The 25,948-nt window shown below is 47.9% G+C and overlaps 1 protein-coding gene across 1 annotated transcript in view; it reads right to left on the minus strand.

Annotated features, from left to right (window-relative positions):
* Nucleotides 1–23,990, minus strand: part of skila (SKI-like proto-oncogene a) — a 35,231-nt gene extending 11,241 nt beyond the window's left edge. Inside the window, exons 1-2 of the mRNA XM_076293669.1 lie at nt 23,912–23,990; nt 20,376–21,663 (exon numbers count right to left, since the gene is read on the minus strand). Coding sequence (XP_076149784.1) covers nt 20,376–21,515 — 1,140 coding nt within the window. The 5' untranslated portion in view covers nt 21,516–21,663; nt 23,912–23,990. The remainder of the gene's footprint in view (nt 1–20,375; nt 21,664–23,911) is intronic.
* Nucleotides 23,991–25,948: the final 1,958 nt, after the last annotated feature.

The following is a 25,948-nucleotide window of genomic DNA, read 5'->3' on the forward strand; positions in this document are numbered from 1 at the left end:
AGTGAAAAGCAGTTTGCAGCAAAGCTACTATTTATTGGCTAAATGTTGGTTCCTCTTCATCTTCAGCTAACTCCACAGACAGTAAAATAAACTCTCAGGCTTGCGGTTTTAGGTTTTGCGGCTTCCGTTACAGGACATCAGCCCCCCACAAAGGTAAACACTATTGCGTTAATATTTTGTAATGCATTATGTATTTCAAAATGAATCGCGGCGATTAACACGTTAATTTTGATGCCCCTAAAGACACCTGGACTCGGTCGAGACCAAAAGCCATATTTGGCAAGACCAGTGGCCGAGACCGAGATAAGACCAAGTCCAAATACTAGCGAGTCCGAGACAAGTCCGAGACCATAGAAAAACGGTCTCGAGTCCGGACTCGAGTACTACAGCCCTGCATACAATCCCCCACCCCCACCCCCACCTTCTCCCCCATCTCCACACACACACACACACACATCGCCCATGCCAGTCGCCACAGCGTTGCTAGCAAATCTCCCCAGTGCCCTCGGAACCCCTGGAACAGGCAGGGGTGCACTGATCTGGAATCATTAAACAGTATAAGAGAGGGGGTGCTCTCTGGCCTCTGATCCTGGAACAGCTATAGAGAAGAGTGTGTGTGTGTGTGTGTGTGTGTGTGTGTGTTGGGAGGGTGATGGGGAGGAAATGCACCTTCATGTTAACCCAATATCCCCAATGCCTACAAAACCAACAGGAGGAGAGAACGTCTCCAGTGTGTGATCTAGAGCAGTGTTTCCCAAACTTTTTTTCTGGGGACCCACTTTTTAAAAATGACAGACCATCGCGACCCATTTCACTTCAAATACCCTGCAACCACCAATATTGTTTTAGGCCACAGGTTCTCCTACTTTTCTATGCCTTCCCCAACCATACATTGCTATAGGATCTAGATAGATAGATCCTGCTTTGAACATGGTTGTGTTGCATTTTGAGCACCATCAGCGTGAAAAGTTGGAAATAACTACTGAAAAGATATGATTTACATGTAGGCTACGTTGCGTTGCAGACAAATGGGTCCATAACACTGTGGACGTCAATTCCGATGTAAACAGCAAATATCTCAAGTCGTTATGTTGTATTGTTGTATTATATTATATTGTATAGTCGTTATCAGAACAAGAGGCTTTTACGCAATAGCTGGAAGAATGCACCTTTACTTTGGAGTTAGAGTAGAAAACGAGAGGAATAGTGTTTAAAATATCCATTTAAATTGTAGCCTAATATAATGCACTGTTGTGCATTTTAAATCAGAAATAAGAATGTGAGGAGGTTGCTATTAACTTTAAAGATTGCATCTACAATCGAAACTATCTACATGCAAATTGAACGGCCTTATGTCCGGTCTATTGATGTCTGCTTTAGTTGACAGCACGGTCACTAGATTTTAATCGGTAAAGTTGAGGAGCTGGCATCTGTTAATGTTCGTGCAAATAGGCGGATTCATGTCCCTTAGTTTGCAACTGCGAGGTAGGCTACATGGCAGGCGCCCACATAACGGTTTCATTTTGAGAGGTAGATATCCATGCTCTGGCACCCCCTCTGCGATGCGTTCGTCCCCCAGTTTCATGAGCTTTTATGACAAAAGCGTGACTGTGGTAGTTAACAAACTACATCCTAATAGAAAACTGTTAGCTTTCCTGGTATCAAATGACAAATGGTATCACAACATAAATTGTGCTGGCGACCCAAATAAAATCTCCTGCGACCCACCCGTGGGTCGCGACCCAGACTTTGGGAAACACTGATCTAGAGCATCACGTACACATGCGAGCACAGGAGGAACACACACACAAGGCCCATGTGTGCGCACTTTCTCTTGCTAGTTCTACAGCAGTACACAATGCATCGCCACTCTTCCTTCCTCTATCTCAGTAATTTCTCTCTCATCCACCAGCAGCATTTAAACTGCTTCACTTTTCCAAAAACAAACAAACACACACACACCTCAGCTACGGCATGTGTGTGTGTGTGTGTGTGTTTGCGCTGAAAGACCATAATACTTATCCTCAAGGCCAACATGGAGCAGTGGTCCCTAGCAGACACACACACACACACAGAACCTGAGCACACCCACATACATCTGCATGCATTGACACAAGCTCTGTGTGGGTGGAGGATGGGCTCTAAACAAACACACATACTAATAAATCAGAGCAACTTGGAAGCACATAGACTAGTAATGAGAGGAGAAAAGTAATTAGTGCCTGTTATTGTCTACATCACTGAGGCTCTGTCTGCTTTAGTAATTCACAGTCTATCTGTCTGACCGTCTCTATTTTTCTCTCACACAATTATCCTTTCTCTCTCTCTCTCATAGCACCTTGTAATCTTATTTTAATGAAACTCTTCTCGTGCCCCCATCCTGGTCTCAAACACACACACACACACACACACACAGTTAGGTATATGTCTGTGTCTGTGTAAAGAAGGTCTCCTTGCACAGTAACATTACTATAGTCAATGCATTTTCTTTCTGGACCACTCTATATAACACACGCATGTATACACACCCAAAGAGTGGGGTCTACCCACTGCCCTACAGAGGCGAGCTTTTCTGACAATGTGGATTAGCATTCCTGCGGCTCACTCAGCTGAACTCTCCCCCTGCTGTTCTTAATCCATCAGCAGTCTGCTATGGCTTGGCGGCTCTCTCTTTCTCTCTCACACACACACACCACACTCAAACAGCACGAAGACACTCGCTCGCACGCATGCATGCACACACACACACACACGCACACACGCACACGCGCACACGCACACACGCACACACGCACACACGCACACACGCACACACGCACACACGCACACACGCACACACGCACACACGCACACACACACACACACACACACACACACACACACCATTACTCCCACTCTTGGGTGACTCCTACCCTACACAACTCTAATCAGCGCCAAGTGGCACTGCGCATTCTCTCACTCACCCGGTTAACGTTAACTCACCATTAACCACAGACACAAACACACATCCACACACACACACCAGTGGACTTGTGCATACACACGCACACCTTTTTGGACAGGGTCACAGTCACACTGGCCTGAAAAACTATCCTGGTGTTCCAGTGCCACCATCACTGTTCTTTGGTTTCTTTTTAAGCCATGACGATGAGCCTTGATCAGCAACTACTAATGGACACTCTCAGGAAACAGGTAAAATGTCAGATTACCTGGTGAATACTTTAAAAATTAGAATGTGAGCAGACACATGAGGACAAATGGAAGGGTGTGTGTGTGTGTGTGTGTTACTAATGTGCTGACTGGAAAAGGCTTGACCACCCCATGTCACACCCAGTAAGTTCATACGGGCACTCAAGGTTAAATGTGGTGTCCATCCTGTTAACCCCGGTCAAATCAGTACACACACACACACACACACACACACACACACACACACACACACACACACACACACACACACACACACACACACACACACACACACACACACACACACACACACACACACACACACACACACACACACACACACACACACACACACACACACACACACACACACACACACACACACACACAGTGTTTCAGCTGCCAACACAGCACGGGGAATTACAACCCAGTCAGCTTGATGACAAACTCTATCTAGGCCACGGTAGAGTGTGCTCAATACAAGTGCACACGTGCGCACACACAGACAGACACACACATACACAGTGGTGACCTTTTTCACTGCATGTGTTTAGATGTGAATGTGTGTGTGTGGGAGTGTGTACAATATAGTGAAAGTGTGAATAACAACAGCACAGAAAAAGTATCGGAACTCCCCCTATTACCGTCGGTCCCGTATTTCCGCCGTCTTGCGTGTATGTGTCACTTCATATCCATTTCTATACAAACCAAGACGGCGGATTCCTGAAGAAACGCAACCACCCACACCATACGTTTATCTAAATTAGCTATGTACCAAAAATTACATTTTATAGTGACTCGAAGAGCTGTAAACAGTGTTGTAAGGCTGCGTGTACACATCCGCTTGGAGCTCCAGTGGAATTTTCATTTTATGACGAGAATTCTCGGTCTAACCGTTCATGTGCCGTTGAAACGGCATAAATAGGTGACCCATCAGGCCAGCAATATAACTCCGAGCGTGGTAAACAAAATCGGATATTTCAGGCAGTAAATGCTCCCGTTAAGAACCAAACCAGCTTTTGTTCAAATCTACACACCTATGGCTACTGAAAAATGTAAGGTTCATTTAGTGCTGGGCGATATACCGGTTCACACCGTATACCGGTGTATATTTTCGTTATGATATTAATTTTTAATATACCGCCATACCGGTGTATTTGATTACACAACGTTTGGAACGCTGCGCCGCAGTGTTTCAGACGGGACTTTTTTCACACGCACGCATGGTGCCACTGCGAGGCATAGTGAGGGTAAACACAAAACACCTTAAGTTTTTCCCCTGAAGTATGACCCTTAAGGCTTAATTTCTCCTTAGGTAAGGGGTTTATTTAAGGGTGTTGCACAGGATACAATCAGGAAAATTCTATTGAGATTGTTGTACAGCTGTAATTAGCAGGCTGGCTCAACCCACCGAACACAGTGAAGTTTAATGATCTTATCATTAATCTCACTTTAAGAATATTCGCTGAAATTATCCAGGTAGCAAGTAATGCATGTATAGTCATGAACTGAGCAATACTAGCTGGCTAGTTAGAAATGATCCTGACTGTCATCAGTGCACCAAAACGAACTTTTTTGTTAATGTTTTGCCTAGCGAACCGAACCGAAGCTCATGGCAGGCTAACAAGACATCCACATCCACATAAAGTTAACGTTAGCCTACCACTAACGTCATGCAAAATATAATTTTCAAAAAATATATAATTATTGCAAGTTGCACTACTTTTTGTATTGGTTTTATACAAGATGCAATTTGAAGATTTTATACAAGATGTAATTTGTAGATTCTTCATTAGAATCATGAGTGGCTCTTTGTAAACAGCATAATTTTCTGGGGCCATGCAAAACTGCATTACCACTAGTGTGGAGTTATTCTACATCATGACAATAAAATAGACCATCCTGTAGGAAATGCTGTGAACATCTGATTATGCATGGAAAAAAAATACTGTCATATACCGTGAAACCGTTAGAATTTTGAAAAATACCGTGATATACATTTTTGGTCATACCGCCCAGCACTAGGTTCATTTAGCAAATGTTATTTTGAAGTGTTAAAAAACATCGTTGTTTTAGAATTTCTGAACAAAAGTGGTGATATTTGGGGGTGTTACGATACAGAAAACCCTCCATCCCTCCTCTCGTCACCCTCACTCTGTTCTCTCTCTCCTCCACAGTCTTCCTCCCTCTGTTCTCTCTCTCCTCCATACTCTTCATCCCTCTGTTCTCTCTCTCCCCCACACTCCCTCCCTCTGTTCTCTCTCTCCTCCATACTCTTCCTCCTTCTGATTCTCTCTGATTATCTGTCCATCTGTCCAGCTCAACCACTGCCTCTGACCGTGTCAAACAAAACAGTTAAAAAAAAACGCTAAAAAGAAAGAAAAGAAAAGAAAAGAAAAGAAAAGAAAGGGAAGACTACAAACAGGCTGCAGGTTCCATGCAGGCGGGCGGGCGGGCGAGCCTTCATGTTGGGCAGGGGGAGAGAAGTGGCACACAAAGCCCCTCAGTGTTCCCTCTGCCAGGAACCTGGCACGGACCAGGGCCCAGCACAGGAACCAAGCCCCTCTAGGGGGGCACATGGTGCTGAAGGGCAACCCTTAGTGCATAGGGAGACAGGGGGAGGGAGAGAGGGAGGAGAAGGGAGAGAGAGAGAGATAAATGGGTGGAAAGAGAAAGAAGTATAGAAGTAATAGAGGGAGGGAGGCAGAGTGCCACAAAGGAAAAAGGAGAGTTTTTGAAAACTGGCAGACAGGCAGACAGACAATCAATCAGTCAGAGGGGGAGGAGGAATGAGGTTGCTCTGTTTCTTCCCCACATCCTGTGGCGCTCCAGGCCTTCTAAGGCGTATCAGACTGGCGGGCGGATAGTGGGCGGGCAGGTTTTTCTTTGGCCTGGCCCGTTCCCAGCGCTGGGCATATGGACGGGAGTCACCCCTTGTGCCAGGCAGGAGGGTGGTCCGCCCAATAGAACAGAGGCCTTTGTGTGGCACTGCTAATCCACACGGGTGTATCAACCAGCCAGCACAAACTGCCCACCACCAAGCCCCACCAGGCCCGACAGGGGCCCACGCACACGGCACAGAAACACACAATGCAGCTCACCATGACAAGCAGCAAAGAATTACACTCAGACTCAGGCCGAACCTTCAGTCTAACAGGAAATAAAGCAGACAAACAAAAATGTCTTATACTCTACAACACACACACAGACAAACACACAGACATACACAAACACACACAGCTACCAGACACACACAGATGCCAATCAGCAGAGGCACATAGCAGTACTCAGACAGGTTCACTCTTGACCACAGTTGGCTGTGAGCCCAAGGCAATTTTTTTGGCCAGTGAGGGTTGACTGGAGAGAAAGAGAGCTAGGGAGGGAGGGGGAGAGAGGTTGGGAGAGAGAGAGAGAGAGAGAGAGAGAGAGAGAAGGGGGGGGAGAGAGAGGGGGAGAGAGGGAGGGGGGGGGAGAGAACGAGTTAGAGGGAAGGAGAGGGAGGGAGGGAGGGAGAGGGAGGTAGAGGGCAGAGACAAACAGAGACACATGGGTATTCCGTCTAGACGGCTGTGATGGGCAGTGGCGGCAGCAGCAGCACCCACCCGCACACAGACTGTTCTGTCTGAGCCTGCTCTGAGCCAGACTACACGTCTGGCACTTGTTTTTCTGGCTCTCTCTCCCCCCACCCCCTTCTCTTTCTCCCTCTCCCTCTATCTCCCTCTCTTTCCGTGAGCGTCTAATCACACTTAGCGTTCAGATAAGGTTCGTCAGACAGACTCGTCACTCTCAACTGACTCAGTGCAGCCATTTCAGGTTCCAGCCTCACAATTGGGAACAGATCACAGATACCACAATGGCCAAGGACCACAGAGGAATGACAGCATGAGAGAGATGAAGAGAGAGAGAGAGAGAGAGAAAGAGAGAGAGAGAGAAAGAGAAAGAAAGAAAGAAAAAAAAAAGAAAGAGAGAGAGAGAGAGACAGACAGACAGACAGACAGACAGACAGACAGACAGACAGACATAGGCTGAGGTGGTGTAGTCTGGGAAATCTTTTTCTTGTTCCCTCCTCCAGTTAGTGTCAGGTTTTGGACAGGCCAACAGAGTGCAGTCTGTTCGCAGTGCTGAATATGGCCAGCTCTAAAATACGCTCATGAATGGAGAGCTGTGTGCAGTGGACCTAAAGCGCTTCACACTAACCCAATGAGGAATGTGTGTGTACACACGCAAGCGCACGCACGCACGCACACACACACTTATTGAAAGAAAAAAACCTTCACACAAAAACACACATACCAGGAAAACCTAAATACGGCATGAAAATATTTAAAGCCAAATTCAATCACATATACAGAGAAACAAACAAATACAGAAAGCGGACTCAAAATATACTTCATAAAATAATAATAATTAAAAAAAAAACATCACAACACAAACACAAACTTTCAGAAATACACAAATAAACAGCCGCAAACACACACACAGGGAGGAAGCATAGGAATGTAGGGAGGCATTGCTCCTGTGCTTTGATTGGTCTGCGGTCCCTAAAGCAGTAATTACCCAGCTGTCAGCGCTCACCTCCCTGAATTACACATACGGCTCTGGCATGAGGGGGTGGACAAACACAAGCGCTTTACTGTAAAGAAGACCACTGTTACCACACACACACACACACGTTGAGACATTGATGGTGTGTAGTTCACACATGTACAATCAGACAGACACACACACACACACACACACACGATGGCAAAGCAGAGGAGCACAACCTTCTCGTCTCCCTTGGACACACACCATTCCCCCAGTGTTAGTCAGAGCAGCACTAGAGGCACACACATCTGCAGCGGACATGGCAGCTGTGCACAGGAGAGGGAGTGTGTGTGTGTGTGTGTGTGTGTGTGTGTGGTTCAGTGTAAGAGACATGTTTCCCTGTTGGCCAGTCTGTATGTCTGTTTGTGTCAGCATGCATGTGTGTGTGAGTGTCCATGTGGCTTGTGAGTGAGTGTCTGAGTATGTCTGTGACTGAGTGTCTGTCAGAGTATGCGTAGTTTGTGCGTGTGTATACAAGTGTGAGTGTGTATGTGTGTATATGAGTGTGTGTATTGTGTATGTAATGTGTGTGTATATGAGTGTGTGTATGTACTGTGTGTATATGAGTGTGTGTATGTACTGTGTGTTGAATGAAAGCAGCCCTCCATCTGTGCTTGTCTGCAGTGAGTGGCCATGAGAGCCGAGGGCCTGACTGTATGCTGTGCTGTAAGTGGGCCATTGTGGGGCCAGGGGGATATCTCTCTCTCTCTCTCTCTCTCTCTCTCTCTCTCTCTCTGAGCACAATCGGTGGTGAGTGGATTGCACTCCATCTGTCTGGGCAGCACGTCCGTCAGCGTGCCCTCTGACTCACAGCCCCCTCTCCGCCCACTCAGCCTCCCTAACGCCATCACCACGGACGTCACAGTCACCACATTAATTAATACGATTCTCACGCAACAGCCAATCAAAACTAGTTGAGCTGTCCTCTGCTCCCGATGAGGTCTGAGACGATGGGGAAGACAGGTAACGAGCAACGAAGAAGAGATGAAACAGGAGGAATGAAAGGAAAAGAGATGGTGAGATGGAGAGACAGAAGATGAAAGAGGAAAGAGATGGTGAGATGGAGAGACAGAAGGATGAAAGAGGAAAGAGATGGTGAGATGGAGAGACAGAATGATGAAAGAGGAAAGAGATGGTGAGATGGAGAGACAGAAGGATGAAAGAGGAAAGCAGGTGTTGGAGGCTTAGAGGTGCGTGCTGAGGAGCAGAGGATTCTGGGATGCCAAGGGACTGGGATTCTGGGATGCCAAGGGCTGCATCAGAAGCCGCCGCCACCGCCAACCTCTCTGGAGATTCTCACAGCAAGACACGTCGAGCATGCCCGCCCACCCACCGCTCACGGCATGCGGCCTGACGGTCACAGACATCACACACACACACACACACACACACACACACACACAGAGGGAGGGAGAGATAAAGAAAGGGAGATAGAGAAGAGAAGAGCAGAGGAAGAAGGACACAAGACTCATGCATTTTGCATGAACCTGCTTGTTAGGGGGCCAGAGATTAGTTATGCATGGGGGTGGGTTCTCTCTGTGTGCAAGAGAGAGTGAAGATGGGGTGGGTAGAGAAAGAGAAGAGAGAGTGAGAGAAAAAAGCGAGAGAGAGAGAGAGAGAGAGAAGGAATGGAAAGTGAGAGGGAACGAGACTTGCCTGGAGGCTAGGTTGCCTGGCTGACGGTCCCGCTCATCTCCCGTAACAGGGACCACACACACACACACACACCCCTGCCCCTGGTCTTGCTTCCTTACCCATATTGGAATAGGAACAAAACCAATGTAGAGGGGGAGTGAAAGTGAGAGAGAGAGAGAGAGAGAGAGAGAGAGAGAGCGCAAATTGAAAGCGGAAGCAGCAGAGGAGAGCCGAGATGATCTGACGGCACCAGGAGGGATCTGAGATCAGCAGGAGAGACCTACTTACACAGACCAAAGCAGAACCCCTCACAGAACTCCCACACACAAACAGAGACACACACACTTCGACACACACACACACACACACACACACACAGACACGTGTGTGTAACAAACCAACACAATAAGGGGTGGGTTTGTTTGACAAACATCCACTTCAGAGAAAACAACCCTGTTACACATGATAAGCCACAGTGCCTACACAAAGAGAGGGCAATAAATATACATGCCTTAACGAGGAATCAAACCCAGTGCCTGTCTGTCTGCCGGGCATGATAAGTGCACTCTACCAGCTCCAAAGAGAACGCACCACAGCAGAGAGCAGGTCTAAGATGGACTGAATTTATCTAGGCTAGCGCCCAGGCTAGGCTAGGTCATCTCAAATGGACAGATGAGCCCTGTAATCTCCATAAACAGATGTGTGTATTCATCTTCTTTTCACAGACTATTTGTTTAAATGACTTGCAGAAGAGGTAGAAGAGTACACGTTTCACTTTACAGGTATGCGGTCTCTCTGGAACTTGGTTTTACACCTAGCGCCACATGATCAAAAACAAATGGTAACAGCGTAGTAAATCATCCTACTGTGCAAACCAGGTCATTAAGACAAGTGTAGGGTGAAACTAGGTAGTGAAACTGGGCAAACCCACATCCATACATTAAGAGAAAAGAAATGCTACCAGGTATTAGCATAAAACATGCTGACCCCTGGCTGACTGGGGTGTGGGGCTGGCCTGTCTGACAGGAGTAGGAATGTGTCTGCATATGAATGCACTGCCAGTGCTGCTACGCTACACACACACACACACACACACACACACACACACACGCACACGCACACACGCACACACACACAAGCTCAGAGGGGCCTCATGTGGGATGTGTCTCCGCCCTCCCTCTCAGGCTGGGTTCATGAGCAGGGGAAAACACACACACACACACACACAGGGGCCGCTTTTCCCGAGGCACCTCAAGGGGGGGGGGGGGGGTTGTCCCAATAGTCCACCCCCCAACCCCCCCACCCTACCTACCTTCAGCAGGGGTGAGAGAAGAAGAGAGGGGGGGGGAGGCTACTGAGCCTCTCAGCAACGTGATTAGAGGCATAGCGAGCCGAGGGGCTTAGCAGAGGTTAAACAGAGACAGGCGGGGGAGGCACGGGGAGGGTGCACTCTGGCGCGCATGGTTCCCGGGCCAGAAGTGGAGCAGAGGAGAGGCCGTTCAGGCCGGACGAGAACCACCTGTGAGGCCACGGAGTGATTCACACACTCGCCGTGTCGCTCTCAGCCTGACTGATGAGTAGCACGGGAGTGACTCTAAAATGGAAAAGCCATAAGGCCCCTCAGTGCCTAGTGTCTGTCTGTATGTAAACCCAGATCCCTGGAGACTGAGTATATATATGTGGGTGTGTACGTTCGTATTTGGGGTGAGGATGGGGGGGGTAGATCACACACTGCAATCTTTCTTCATGCAAAGACGCCCACTTGACCAGCAGCATTGGTGCTCCAATTCCTTGCTAACCACAAGAGCACATTACTGAAATCATTTGTACTTGTACCATGACTGACACCTGAACAGAGATTGGGAAAGAGAATTGGAACGAAAGGCCGAGAGGAGAGACAGCCCTGCTCTCTTATCGCACATCTGATAATGCCGTGTCTGGGTTAGTGTTAAACCACGGGTGCTGCCTGTTGAGGAGGCCCCCATCTCCCCAGAAGACTAGAGTAGAGTGCCCTCCACTTCTCGTGTGTGTATCGGCATTAATCACAGTGTCCTCAAGGGACAGAGAGCAGCCGCGTCTCTCCAAATGCAAACACACTCAGGGCTTTAAAGTTTACACTATAATCCACCTCCTCCTTCCTCACTTACTCTTTTTTGCTTTCCTTCTTTCCCTCTCTCCCTTCTCTGCACATTCCGGGAGTCGCACTGGGATCTGACGGCCATTTAATATCCTCGTCGGCTATCGTTTAATTACAGCACGTCATTCCTCATTACGACACATTCCCTGCTAATGTGCGTGCCGCCACGTTAGCGTCGTGCCTCTCCCTCTCTCCTTTACGCCGTTTACGCTGCTACTCGCTGTAGCAATGCATTGCCACAAACACCAGATCCTGTCTAGACGACAGGCTGGGAGGCAGGAAGCAGCACAGCGAGGATTTCCCAGCGAGGGGCCAGGAGGAGGACGGTAGAGCGGAAACCTCGCTGAAGATGCGGCGAGGCTGGGGGGAGACACACTGAGGGGGCAGCAAATGTGGGGAGAGACTGAGAGCAGCTCCTCAGCAGCCAGCTAATGCGAATGCGTGAAGAGTCCTGTGCCTCTGTGGACCAGCGTGGGTTTCTATGGCTCCACTGAGTGGTGAAATACACTCAGACAGGGTGTGTTTTGGATGTCATTTGTGTACAATGCACATACTCACACACAGTAACTCACACACAGAGACAGACAGACAGACAGACACACAGACAGACAGACAGACAGAGAGACACAGATAGACAGGCTGAAAGGTAGGTGGTTCAGATACCTGCCTTTCGACGTGTTGTTTCCTGGTAACCATGCACTCCTGAGTGCATCTCTGGCCCGCTGTGGGACAGCAGCCAGACCTCGGGTCCTAAATCCGGCAGGCAGCCGCTGCGAGCCAGTGGGCCACAGGGACCACACACAGCAGGCCAGCGGCTTCCCAGGGCCAACCGGGGCCCGAGCAGCACGTATTAATAGGCCAGGCAGACACTGGAGCCACTCAGGACCTCACAGTAGGCCTTTCTATGGCTATGGGGTGGTTTAAGGGCTGTTTGTGTGGAGGAAATACACATGCGGGGGTTGGGGATAGGGGTGGGGAGGGGGGGCTGGGCATTGTTGCATAAGAATTGGCAGACGTCAGAGGATGAAGAGGTTTTCGCCTGATTGGCTGGTCCAGAGGATTGTTCTGGACCAGAGCACCTAATTTCAGCGGAGGTTCTGGGAGGTCAAACTTTCGCCTCGGAAACAGCCGGCGGCCATGCATAACGAGCGTCTGCGCGTGTTTTCATGTTGCCCAGCCTGCTGTCGCATGAGTGGACAATGGACACACTCCACAGACAATCCTCTCCTTCTCCCTGAGAGCACAGAGTCCGAGGTGCCGGAATTAGACACAGACAGATCTTCAATAAACATTTCCAGTCACGCCTCTCCCACCCCACCCGCGGCCTTTTCTTCAAAGATGTACGGCTCCTTCTCTCCCCTCACACCATCCGTGTCACAGCGTCTCCCACATCCATCAGAGGACCAGACCGATCAATACCTTCACACTGTCACACATCTCTCCCTCTCTCTCTCTCTGTCTCTCTCTCTCTGTCTGTCGGTCTCTCTCTCTCTCTCTGTCTCTCTCTTTAGGCCTTTTCACACAGAGATCACGCTAAATTTGCGGGAAGAGGGGACGTCTTTTTGCCGTCTTTTTGTGTCTGAAAGCGAGGTGAAAATTTGCCGGACTGCTGATCTGTTCACATGAAGCGGCATTTTGGGGAGCCAGGAGGCAGGGTCAGCTATAGTAAATTAAATTGTGACGTGCAACAGGGGGCGTGTAGAGTGATAGTCGTAGCAGGCCTTATGTGCGTGGGCCTTTAGATACAGCAGGTGTGTGATTTCAAAAACCACGGCGGGAGAACCGACTGCACTTTGGTCAGCTTGCATTTGCTTTGCTGTTGCTGTTAGAATGTTAAATTCTTGCAATAGATGTCTTCAGACAATAAAACGTAATTTGGAAGGGAAATTGAAGAGAAGAGTTGCCCCTTGCGTTGGCCGTACAATGTACTGTGCGTACAATTTATTCATGAAATAATTCAATATTACAACAATTAAAATAGCTTGTGTACTGTCTTAATTGAAACATGCTTCGCGCACAAATGATAGCCTAGGGCAAAGAGAATGGACATCTCAACATAAGGATACATTAGAAGATGATGATTAGTGTAAACTTTGTCACACGACGTAATAAGCAGTTCTTTAAAAACGCAACGTTCCATTGTCATAAACCATTCAAGCGTAGGCCAGGCCTAGTGCTCGTCACAGCAGCTTAATATTTTTCAGGTGTTTAACAGTAGGCCTAAGCGCACTGTTAGCAGTTATGCCGAAGGCAGTGAGATTATTAGGCATTGCATCCTGTCACTCAACATCGCAGTTCGGGTTGATAAGATTCAGTTAATGCGAGTATGGATCGTCTCAAAGTTTGGGACAACCAAACAGCAGTGTAGGCAAAGCAAATCCTAATTGTTAGGTTACCATAGCTGTCTTTTCTCTAGGCCTGGGCCTATCGGAAATCGCAACATAAGCACATTGGTTTCTGTTTTCTTTTCTTTCTTGTTCGCGTGTTGGGTAGTGAAGCGATAATGCATTTAAAGCAGTACATCATGTGAGCCAGAGCCGATATGGCCAGAACTGCTGCTCTGTAAAGGTATTTCTGTCCCACCCAAATTTGCTAAACTACTTGCGAAGTAGCCTATTCATCACAGACATCACATGTATCACACGAAAGAGCTTTTTCTCAGCCTTTAAACAATGTTAGTGGTTAGTTGTTGTGGTAAACGGTTCACGAGAAAAGTAACTTTAATTTAATCATATTTTTTGCGCCCGTCTCCCTACCCATTCATCTTGGTGGAATACTTCGCGAACTTTCCCTCAACACATGACAAACCATATATCAGAATAAACAGCAGACCTTACCGAACATAAATGTGTAAAGCATTCCCCTGCACAGTAAGCCATTCCAGAGTAATCTGGTTTTAAATTTGCAGCAATGTCTTCATGCATGTCTCCAACTTTGCGGTTCCTAATGTGTTTAAATTGTTCAATAAGTCTACATGATTTTATAACAGGCCAAATACAAAATAAATGTTACAAATATCGCCTAGATATCTGTAAGCATTACAATCAGAGAATATACATATAGGGCAGACAGACGCTCATGAGTTCATGCAATTGTTTTATCGCTGGATTTTAGGATAGCCTATTATGGATTGCATTCCAAGCTACAGTCAACCCTAGCAGGAATTGAATGACTGGAGACTTTGTGAATTTATAGATTGACATAATGTGCTGTCTCTGCTATTGCTGCTTTTGATCAGTTAGATTTATTTGCAATCTCCTGTGGTGGGCTGGACATAGCATTGAAATGCCCGCCTAGATTCCTCTTTCCGCCTTGACCCATTCACACTGGTGGCGGAACGAAAAAACTCGGCAAAGGGGGCTTGGTCCCGCCATTCCGCCTCAGTCTATGTGAAAGGGACAGTCGTTCTGCGATTCTGGTACATAAAATCGTGGCAATTTTGCCAGTGTGAAAGGGCCTTCTGTCTCTCTCTCTGTGTCTCTCTCTGTGTCTCTCTCTGTGTCTCTCTCTGTGTCTCTCTCTGTCTCAGACACTAACAAGCCCATCTTCCTTACATAACCACTGACTTATTTAGTGCTTCAGCCACTTAACATGCTTTTCTGAGAGTCTGAACTTCCATTGCTTAAGGGGCTTGGGAGGAAAATGTCGATACGGTCAGAGCACTAAAGGACATCTCTTTCCCAAGTGGTGAACCAACACTGGTTTCAAAATGGAGGAGAAATCAAAACACGTCTGCGAAAGGCGGAGGACTGTATGAGCCAGCAGGCAGGCAGACAGGCAGGCAGGCAGTTAGACTGCGTGCAGGATGCTGTGGTTTTCCCTCCATGTTGCTCGCTGTCCTCCATTTTGAGGTTGTGTGGAGTGGGTGAAAGGGTCTGTTGGCTGAAGCGTTCCACTGTGTCAGTGGGACTCGCTGAAAAGGGAGTAAGGTCAGGGTGGAAAGTGAAGAGAGAGAGAGAGAGAGAAAGAGAGAGAAAGAGAGAGAGAGAGAGAGAGAGAGAGAGAGAGAGAGAGAGAGAGAGAGAGAGAACAGAGGGAGGAACCCATGGGTGGTGGAAGGCCCACTGAGAGACGAGGAGACAGACGAGTCTTCAAAAAAAAAAAAAAAAAGCCACAGCACAAGAGAGACAGACCGATAAGAGACAGAGAAGACAGGGGAAAAAACAAACAGTGGAAATTCAGAAACTAGAGGGTGAGAATGACAGGCAGAGACCAAGAAAAGCGGTAGAGAGGAAAGCTGAACGAGGTAAGATAGAGAGGAAGCGAAAGGGGGGGAGGGCAGAGAGAGCTGGTCTGTGGTATATGAACTCACTGGTTTCCAAATAGAGAATGGGAGCACAGACACACAGCTGTCTGCACCTCACCACAGCTGCTGTCTACCTCAGACACACACAAACAGTCTCACCACACACACACACACACACAGAGAGAGAGAGAGAGAGAGAGAGCACGAGTGTGAGTGAGTTCGAGTGAGTGAGTGAGAGAGAGAGAGAGAGAGAGAGAGAGAGAGAGAGAGAGAGAGAGAGTGTGAGTGAGTTCAAGTGAGTTAGTGAGTGAGAGAGAGAGAGAGAGAGAGAAGGACAGAGACACAGACAGGCTTACAACCTAATACAAGCTGGACACAAAGTCAAATGGACAGGACACACACATACAGAGAGACTTGGACATGCAAGCTGTCTTACAGGCTGACACACACACACACACACACACACACACGCACGCGCGCCCACACACACACACACACACACACACACACACACACACACACACACACACACACACACACACACACACACACAGACAGGGGTAGACAGAGGTGCAGACATACAGGCAGACAGGGACACACAGACAGGCAAACAAACAGATAGCGATACGGACAGGCACATGGCCAACCACACAAACACACTAACTGGCAACGGGAGAACAGGCATCCAGAGACAGTCGGCCAGCACAGAGAGAGCAGACTTCTCTGGCAGCCAACCCTGTCTGCACAGCAGGCCTCCATAGCAGACACTGCAGGCGCACACGCACACACACACACCTCTCCCTCCCTCTATGACTCTTCCCCCTATCATCTCTTCTGTCTGTACATTGGCCAGTACAGACAGACAGACACACACACACACACACACACACACACACGAAATGAGTAACGCCACTATCGCCCTCACTATCCTTCAAACCAGACATCAGACTTCCAGACAGCTTTTCACTCTGTACTCTACCATTAACGTCATGCGCTCTCAGGAACAGAGAGCAGACGCTGGCTCTGCGCTGTGCTGCGGATGTGCGCAGTGCTGTTATGGTTTTAGACAAGTTCCTTGTGATGTCTACAGAGAGTAAACGTAACACCCCAGCGTTTCCTGGCCAGCAGGAGGGAGGATGTGGACCCGCTGGTCAGCAGCTCACCGATCTACTTGGCACACATTGACATGACCAGCGCCGACACGATCAATCCCGCCTGACCTTGTTTGTTGTGACAAACCGTTCAATCAGATCGGGGCTCCTATATTTCCCCTCCTACCACTGCGATGTACGTGCAGCACTACACTAACCTATTAAAAAACCCAGGGCCATTTATTTTCTTTTTTGTCATTTTATAGCTGTTCAAATATTGTGACAACAGGATAACAAACAGTTACCACATAAAACACACAAATAGTCTCACAGGTTCAGGCAGACGGCTTTCTCTCCACTCTTTGGAGGGCCTTGGACTGTTGATGCCAGCACGCGCAAACACGGACATGAGAGCGGGCGGTGGGGGGGTGGGCACAGTAAGGGGAGAGTAAATGGGGTTAAATCAACACGGAGCAGAAGGCATCAGTCAAAGAGCATGTGCTTCAATAACATTCACTCAGTTTTGGAAAGTCTGAGTCAGTCTCACTTCAGAGAACTACACACACACACACACACACACACACACACACACACACACACACACACACACACACACACACACACACACACACACACACACACACACACACACACACACACACACACACACACACACACACACACACACACACACACACACACACACACACACACACACACACACACACACTTCTCCTGACGCCACACAATGGAGGATGTCTGGGGTGAGTGCCACCATCAGGGAGCATGTCTGCCTTAACCACTTCCCACACAAAGACACACCACACACACACACACACTCTCCCTATCACACACACTTACACACACTGTATTTTCTTTAGAGAAGTATGTTTGAGATACATCCAGTGTCTACTAGTACTAACGGTACTGTGACCTTTCACACACTCACTCATTCCCGTCTGGTTTCCCAGTCGTATAGGGGACACATAGCAACAACGCTTACACACCTGTTTCCTCAACACTGGAGGGTGCTTGTGTGTTTGTGTGTGTGTCTGTGTGGAGGGGGTGGTTGATTGTCCTTCCAAGACCAGAGCCTGGAAAGCCAAACTGTTTAGCCATAAGCTTACATGTTTAACAGCAAGGGCAAGCAAGGTACTCACAGCCAGAGAGAGAGAGAAAGACATAAAAAGAGATAGATCAGAGCATTGAGCATTAATCAGAGAAAGGGGAATAGACAGTACAGGATGTACCTGTAATGAAAACACACTAGAACAATTCAGAACCCAATGACAATTTACTCAACCCGAAAGCACTCGCTGAGGGGGAAAAAACACTGGAGGCTCGAGCTGTAATTCAAATTTTTTTTTTTTAAAACACACACACACACACAGAAGACAAAAACAAACTCTAGAAAAACAAAGTTCTGAAGTCCCCTGAGAGCAGAGCAATACAGAGGGTACAAGAGAAGTACGGCACACACACACACGTGTCACTGCTTCAGCAACTAATAGCTAGACAGAAGGTACCACTGACACAGCGCAGCTTGGCGCACCTAACACCCGCCATCCTAAGACTGTGTGTGTGTGTGTGAGAGAGAGAGAGAGAGTGTGTGTGTGTGTGTGTGTGTGTGTGACTGTAGTGGCTCACAATTACGTCAAGAATGCATCTGTGTATGTCTGTGGTTGTGGGAGTGTAGACTACATCATATGGCACAGGTATACAGCATACATCTGTGTCAGACGAAGCGTCTCTATGAATGTGTCAACTGACTGTGTGTGTGTGTGTGTGTGTGTCTGTGTTCAGGATGAGGTCAGCCTGTATAGCAGACATGGCTTTATGACTGATTGGCTCAAGGTCTGTGTCAGCATCCTCTCAGACAGTTACAGTGTGCGCAGCAGAGACGGGGGGGGTTATGTAGTTTAGGCGCTAGACGAGACACCAGACGGTATTTCCGGCACACTTGCACAAGCACGCTGGGTGTGACTGGGGCTGCTACCTCATACTCACTCAGACAAATAGAACAGGGGGTGTGTGTGTGTGTGTGTGTGTGTGTGTGTGTGTGTGTGTCCACGGCAAACAGCTCTCTCACACACCTGCACCAAATATAAATAACCCGCTGCAGTGTGTATCTGTGTCTGGGTATGTGTGAGTGTGTCTGTGGTGTGTGTGTGTGTGTGATTGTAGTCACAGGCTTGATCTGAACTACCACAGTTAAACAGACAGAAGAGAAGGCTGGCTAGGTGGAAGCAGCTGGGTGTTGGGGGTTTGTGTGTGTGTGTGTGTGTGTGTGTGGGGGGGGGGGGGGGGGGGGGGGGTGTTGCCTCTCTATTGTCCACCTCTCAGAGCAGTGGGCCGGTCATGAGCCGCAGCCAACACAAGGCTGAAAAGCCCTGGCCTGGTCAAAAGGTCATGAGACATGGCCACTCAATGGCACTGAAACAATCCAGAGCATTTTCTACTGTAGCCCACAGCTTCAATAGGCTTTGCACTGTGGGTGACTTTGTGCCCTTTTTTCCATCGGCAAAAAAAAAGAAAAAGAAAAGAAAAGAAAAGAAAAGAAAAAGAGAGGGAAAAAAACACACAAACTATGGAACAATCCACCGAGTTCTAACCTTTAATATTCATAGAGTTGCCAAAGGATGCAGTTGGTGATGCAATGTGGGCATTTCCCTAGCAGATCCTGCCCGTAAGCTCTACCTTGCAGCAGTGGGTGGGGAGGACCGGGGGGAGGGGCGGTGGTGAATAATGACACAAAAAGCTAAGGCTGAGAGGTAGACTCTGAAACCACAAGTGAGTAATACAAACCCTCCAATTGGACATCCCGCACCACAATCACCCAGAAAAACAGAGTGCTAATTACCACACCCTGCCCTAGTCTTTTGTTAAGGTGGGTTGTTGTTTTCGGTGACCTGAGGCTGACCGAGGGGCCAAATGATGTACTTTCCCCTTTGGCTCTGGCCAGCTGGCCTCCCCCAGCACGGCTGGCACAAGAGAGCAAATGTCACCTGCCCCTCTCCATCTCACACACACACACACACACACACACACACACACACACAGACACACACACACACACACACGATGTGGGTCAGTCGAAGTTTAGGAAAACAACCATGAGACAGAGAGGCCACAGCAGGCCTGGAGGTATCAGCTGCAGCCATCTCCGGCCCCAACAGACAGCATCAGAGACACTGCCGGCCAGCCAAAGCAGACCGGAAATACGACCCTCGGCCACAACTTCTCTTGCTCCCCTCAACACCCACTGCAGGGCGAAGTGCATGAAGGAAACCAACCCACCACACAGGAGAGAGGGAAGTAGGGAAAAAACACCAGAAAAATGAACTGAAATCAAAACAAAGGAAGCAGACAGAAGTCCCTGCTCTGCACCCCCCCCCCCCCTTGCAGGCACTAGGAGGGCAGGAAAGACATAATAGGATATGATTTTACAGGAAAAAAAGAGGGGGAAAAACTGAGACAGAGGGCCACTTACTTTTTCTAGCAGGAGTTTGGGCTGGTAGTGGAACTTCTCCTTCATCTGCTCCAGCAGCTGTTTGAGGCGTGGCTCCTCGGCAGAGCCCAGATACTTGCGGGCGAGCAGCAGGTAGCAGGGCCACTTCGCCGAGTCGAAGCCCCAGTGGCACGTGCGCTTGTCCGACGACTTGTGCGAGTGCATGACGAAGTTCTGCGGCGAGAAGAGCAGCTGGCACTCCACGCACTGGATGCAGGGCGCATCGGGTGTCACGTAGAACTGTGGCACGAACAGGCCCTGGCACTTGCCCAGGCACTGGTGCTCCACCTGGAAGTTGTCCCTGCTCTCCTTCAGCAGGCCCTGGGCAGACAGCTTGGCGCCCAGCTCCGGGGGCAGGGCGGTGCCCGGGCGCAGCAGAGCGTTGCAGAGGCGCTGGGCGTCGGTGAGCGTGATGAGGCCGCAGGAGGGCGCGTTGAAAGGCAGGATGCCCAGCACCTTGAGGATGTGCAGCTGCTCACCGTCGCAGCGCGAGCAGTAGACGTAGAGCTCGTCGCACACGGCGTTAATCTGCTGCAGCGAGAAGTCGCGCAGCACCGAGTTGAGTACCTGCGGCAGGCACAGGCGCTTCTCCCCGCCCACCGCGAAGCAGGAGATGGACTCGCCCTCCAGAAGCGAGTGGGTGAGCTCCGTGGAGCTGTCGCAGGGCACCAGGAGCGGTCCACCCCCCAGGGCTGGCGGGGAGGGCATGGAATTGAGCTGGGCCGCGCTGGAGGTTGTGTCCTGGGCTGTCTTGGCGGAGAAGGCCGCCGGGCCCCCCAGCGAGCTCTGGCTGCTGAGGGTGAACTGGGCCAGAGTGTGCTTCAGGCCGGGGCTGAGATCTAGAGCCTTGGCCACACTGCCGTGGAGGTCTCGGCCCTCGGGGTCCAGCTCGGCCCCCAGGAGCTCCGCGTCCACGTGCTCGTGCTTCACCTTGGGGCCACAGGGCAGGCTCTCCTGGCTGCGCCGCTTCAGGTTCATCTCGGCCATCACGCGCTTCTTGATGGGCGCGTAGTCCAGCTGCTCGCGGTACAGACGCTTCATGTTGCCCTTGAAGGAGGTCAGGTCTTTAAAGGGGGTCTTCAAACTCGTTTGAGTGCTGGCCATGGTCAAACACAGGTTCATTCAGTTGTTTGAACTTAAGTTGTTCTTTTTAAGATGGCTTAAACTTGGTGTCTTGTAATCTAATCCACTCTCTGTCAAAAAATATGAATCCTCTTGCATCCACATATATACATGGTGATGAAATAATTCAGTAGGTTTTCTCAATGTCCTGAAAGGGAGAGGGATAAGAGATGTGAATAGGCTTCCAAATAATTCACACACAAACATAAGGTGAAAATGGGGCTTTGGAACAAAAAAAGTTTGTCAGTGTGGGGGTGGTTGGGTTCATACATTACTTGACACAGGAAACAATGAGCCAAATGGCCATTACCCTACATAATTTCACAAATAGACCTAAACCAGAGAGGAATAAGCAACTTGACTTATCAGCAGCGGATAGTCAGGTGAACGACTTATTCTGCAACCAGCAGCTCCCATTTCCCCACTTAAACCCCGACTAAAACGTGTTCACACTAGTCTGATAATACAATTAGCTGTTTGCCCAAACAGGTCAGAGCGAGCACCGCTGTGGATTGTCAGCGGGTGAGCTCCCTGTTCGAGCACGGTGACTGCCCGCTGACCCCATCACCCAAGTGAAAAGAGTTGATAGACTATCAACACTCTTTCAACGCATCCTTTAAAAGCACAGCAAGATAAAAACGGCCGAACAAAAGGACCAATGGATATGCAGGGACTACTGTGAATACAACAACACATACGATTGTAATTTCTTTGATGACTTGTCACACCATTAAAATAACGATTTAAAAAGAACGATTTAACCACAGATATTAAGCTTACGAGTTGTTACTATTGTGAGCTATAAATATATTTATCGTGAGAACACAACCAGTGCCCTTACAGATTGCATTGCAAGTTATGTGTTGCAATAACATTTCAGGTCGGAAAACAAACACATTTCAACGAACAACCCAATTCGGGATGAAACAGGGGTAACAAGCAAGTGATTGTCCAAAACAAATTCTGGTGAAATCTGCGCTAGCTTGCACGACGTTGTCTGTCCACTGAAGAACCAACGCTTAGCAACAACAGTCTGTATTTCAACACGAGAATTTTAGCTGATATAAACAGAAATGCTAGACACAACCAGGTATGTAGTAGCCTACATACAGGTGATGACTAATTTAAAACTGCAACATTGCGTGCAATATGACCATTTAAACATATTGTATCGCAGCCTATCGGAGCTGCCACCCGCTGCTGCTGATGCCTTCAATGGTTCAGACCACTGCGTTTTCATTTCACGCGCGTAAGAATGATTTGGGTGTTATGTATTAGCTAAATGTGGCAAATTAATATAACCATTCTACATTTTAAAACACCCCCGAAAAGAACCACAGTATTACCATGGTCCATGGCGTACGGTCACCCCCTCGCTCATACAAGCAAGGACACAGCGCAGCTCTCTCCTCTCCTTCACCTCCTTTCCTCCCCGCTCGACACGCAGCGCACATACACAGGCTACCCCGTCACTGTTTCACCCCTAGCAATGGTATGCAAACAGCCGTGATGGTGACATTCCCGAAACAAGCGAAATCGGTCCCTGATCAGAAGACCACTCTAATTACAAAAAGTAGTGAGAGAAAAATAACTGACCCACCAAGCTATTTTATTGCTGAAAAGCAGAATGTGTCATTTGGTCGACTAGCACACATACCTTCGAAATTACACTCAGCACACAACCAGTCTAGCCTATTAGAAATTGCTTTCCGACAGGGCTTTCACACTAATCTTGTCGCAGCATTATGGGAATCGGGCAACCAAGTACGTTAAGTGTTTCGACAGAATATTTTCACCACTAATATGTCCAGTTTCTGTGTATGTAATCCCTGTGAGTCGGTGGAGTATAATTTGGCACCGTTTGACATTTTGACATAACGCTAACGTTACAACCATTTGGCGAAGCTCTGGCGAAGCGGCAGTGGTGTTACCACGGGACTCTCAGCGACATCACACAACCCCTGCAATGAACAACCCAAATTTCCCAAATGAACTTGAGTGACCATGATTTCACACGGACACCATTCACAAACGTTATTTTGTTTACCCTTTAACCCATGAACAGTTGTCTTGAACCATTTTAAAAGGCTACGACAGTCTAACGAGCAGCCGAAGCCACTTGATAATTCCTCTCTTGCCAAGCAAGCGGGGCTGATGAGTACTTGCTAACTAGCGCGCTACGTATTCTAGTTCAGTGTGAATAAACCTTGTTAGCTAGCTTGGCTTGCTAGCGTAAAAACCTTCTCAAGCGTAGCTAGCTAGCTAATCTTATCTATGATCTGGTGTAACTAAACAATTCTAGACAAGGCAACAAAGGCGGAAATAAGGCAATTTCAGAAATACTGGACGCAACCAGAGTTACCGGCACAATTAAATAAGAATAGTAAGGGACTTGCCTCGAAAAAATGCTCACGTTCCCCGAGCTGAAGTCGTGTGTGTCTCCTCTCAGCCTGACTGACCGACCGTCAACAAGACGCAGTCAGAAACACCACTACAGACAGTCACAACGTCACAGCTCAAGCCGAAAGGATACGTCACTAAACCCGGATTGGGCATGCCTCGGAAACGGAGCGGGGGTGTCTGGCTGATAGTCTGTCTCGAGGTCATTAGCCTCTGTAAACCTGCACAAGGGAACGACGACAAAACAGTGCAATGTTATCAGTCATAGGCTATGTCTGATTTTGATTTATGTGCGCAAAACGTTTGATCAATGGGCTAAATAAATACAAGACTTAATCTCAACGACAGGAAGACTACATAGGCATGCTATAGGCCTAGCGTACTCTGGTTTATATTTCTGCAAGAGAATTCACAATTTTACCACAATTTACCAAGTATTTTTGACAAACTGCCTGATCTTAAAGATTTATATGAATGTGTTCTTTGGTTGTCATGAATAATGATATAAGGTAGCCCTAGCCTAAAATGAAAAGGATTGAATTGAAAAAGAACCGTCCAATGGACAACTGTACTTTAATAGGCTAATAAAACAGGAGCTATTTTTACATTTGGTAGTCTGTAGCCTAGCAATTAAGTCAGGCCTCTTCCTCCACGCACTGGTGCAAGACATTACATAAAATGGCTAGTGTAGGCCTACTGTTTACCCCAATAATACTCGAAAAAGCCAAAGTTCAACACACATGAAAATAGATGTGAGCAATGAATGCATCACTAAATTGATTTTCTCACCTCCCAAATATAAAAATCCCTTTTTGTGTTAGGAGGGGTAATTTAATCCCATACCTTATGTTAATTGAAAGCTTGCCCTCTGATTTACAGACTGCCTAATGGTCAAGACTGAATGTAGTATGGGGGACTGAACAGAAGCATTAATGGGAGGAGCTTTTAGTCTGGGGCCGACTCTTACTGTCTGTCAGATGAGGCAGTAAACGCACCCCTGACGCTTGAGGTTTGCAAGGAAATGAGGTTTGCAAGGAGTTGTTTCACCAGGCAAGACAAATGTACATTTATTGAAGTGTAAATGTGGCATCGACATAGCCCTGTAACTTGGGGACAAAAATCTAAAATAAAAAAGAAACAAAACAAAAAAACATGTGCAGCATTATGAAGTCCAATTCATTTTCATTTCAAAGTAGCCTATCTACGTTTCAACCAGAAACCCTCTAGGAATAGATTTAAATGGTCTATAGTGCAATATCAGGCCTTAAGCAGGCATTAGCAACCTTAGAGTTAGTGTGACTCTGTTGCTTTAAGCAAAAAAACAAACAAAAAAAAACATTTATTCTGTGGACTGATGCGTTGGTACAGACTGAACATAATGTCAAAAGGTTTCAAAATGAGTGAATAAGACTTCTATTTCTATTTTTATAAGGCTTCTATTTCTATTTTTACCATCTCTAACATGTTGTAACATCTCATTTGCTTAAAAAAATCCTTCAGGACAAATAACGTAACTTACTTACTACTAAAATCTGGACATGAGCAATAGGGTTAATTTGCAGCACATATCTTTTCAAGTCACCTGCCTTTTTATACCTCATTTATAATACAGGGTGATTCTTGGCTCTTGTGAGGGCAAATTGTCTCTGCAGAGGATTGGAACCAGGAAGGCTCTCTGTCCTCTGAGATCAGTGACAATTCAGCAATGTCACACATCCAACAAGGGGGAGAGCCTGCCTCATGCAGAGCCACTTCTAACACTAATTCTCAGTGGACAGCCAGAATACAGTCCTCTGTCAAAGTCACCCAAGGTGAGCGTGTGTAGTGGGCCCAGGGTCTATTTCACGGTAGATGGTGGATGGGGGTCCTTAACAAGCCAAGAGAGCGCTCCACCATCTGGTAACCATAGAGTTAGGCTGTAAAGGCAGGCAGGGAATTTAATTACAAGCTGCAGCATTGTGTTACAAGGCTTTTCCCTCTCTCATCTTCCTGCAGTTTTTGGCCCCACTGCTGGCAGGATTGTCAGACTATGT

Source organism: Alosa pseudoharengus, unplaced genomic scaffold (genome assembly GCF_046254945.1).
Source record: "Alosa pseudoharengus isolate Yale_2024_CS ecotype anadromous, Long Island Sound unplaced genomic scaffold, YU_APseudo_1.1 YU_APseudo_1.1_scf_2, whole genome shotgun sequence".
Lineage (NCBI taxonomy): Eukaryota > Metazoa > Chordata > Actinopteri > Clupeiformes > Clupeidae > Alosa > Alosa pseudoharengus.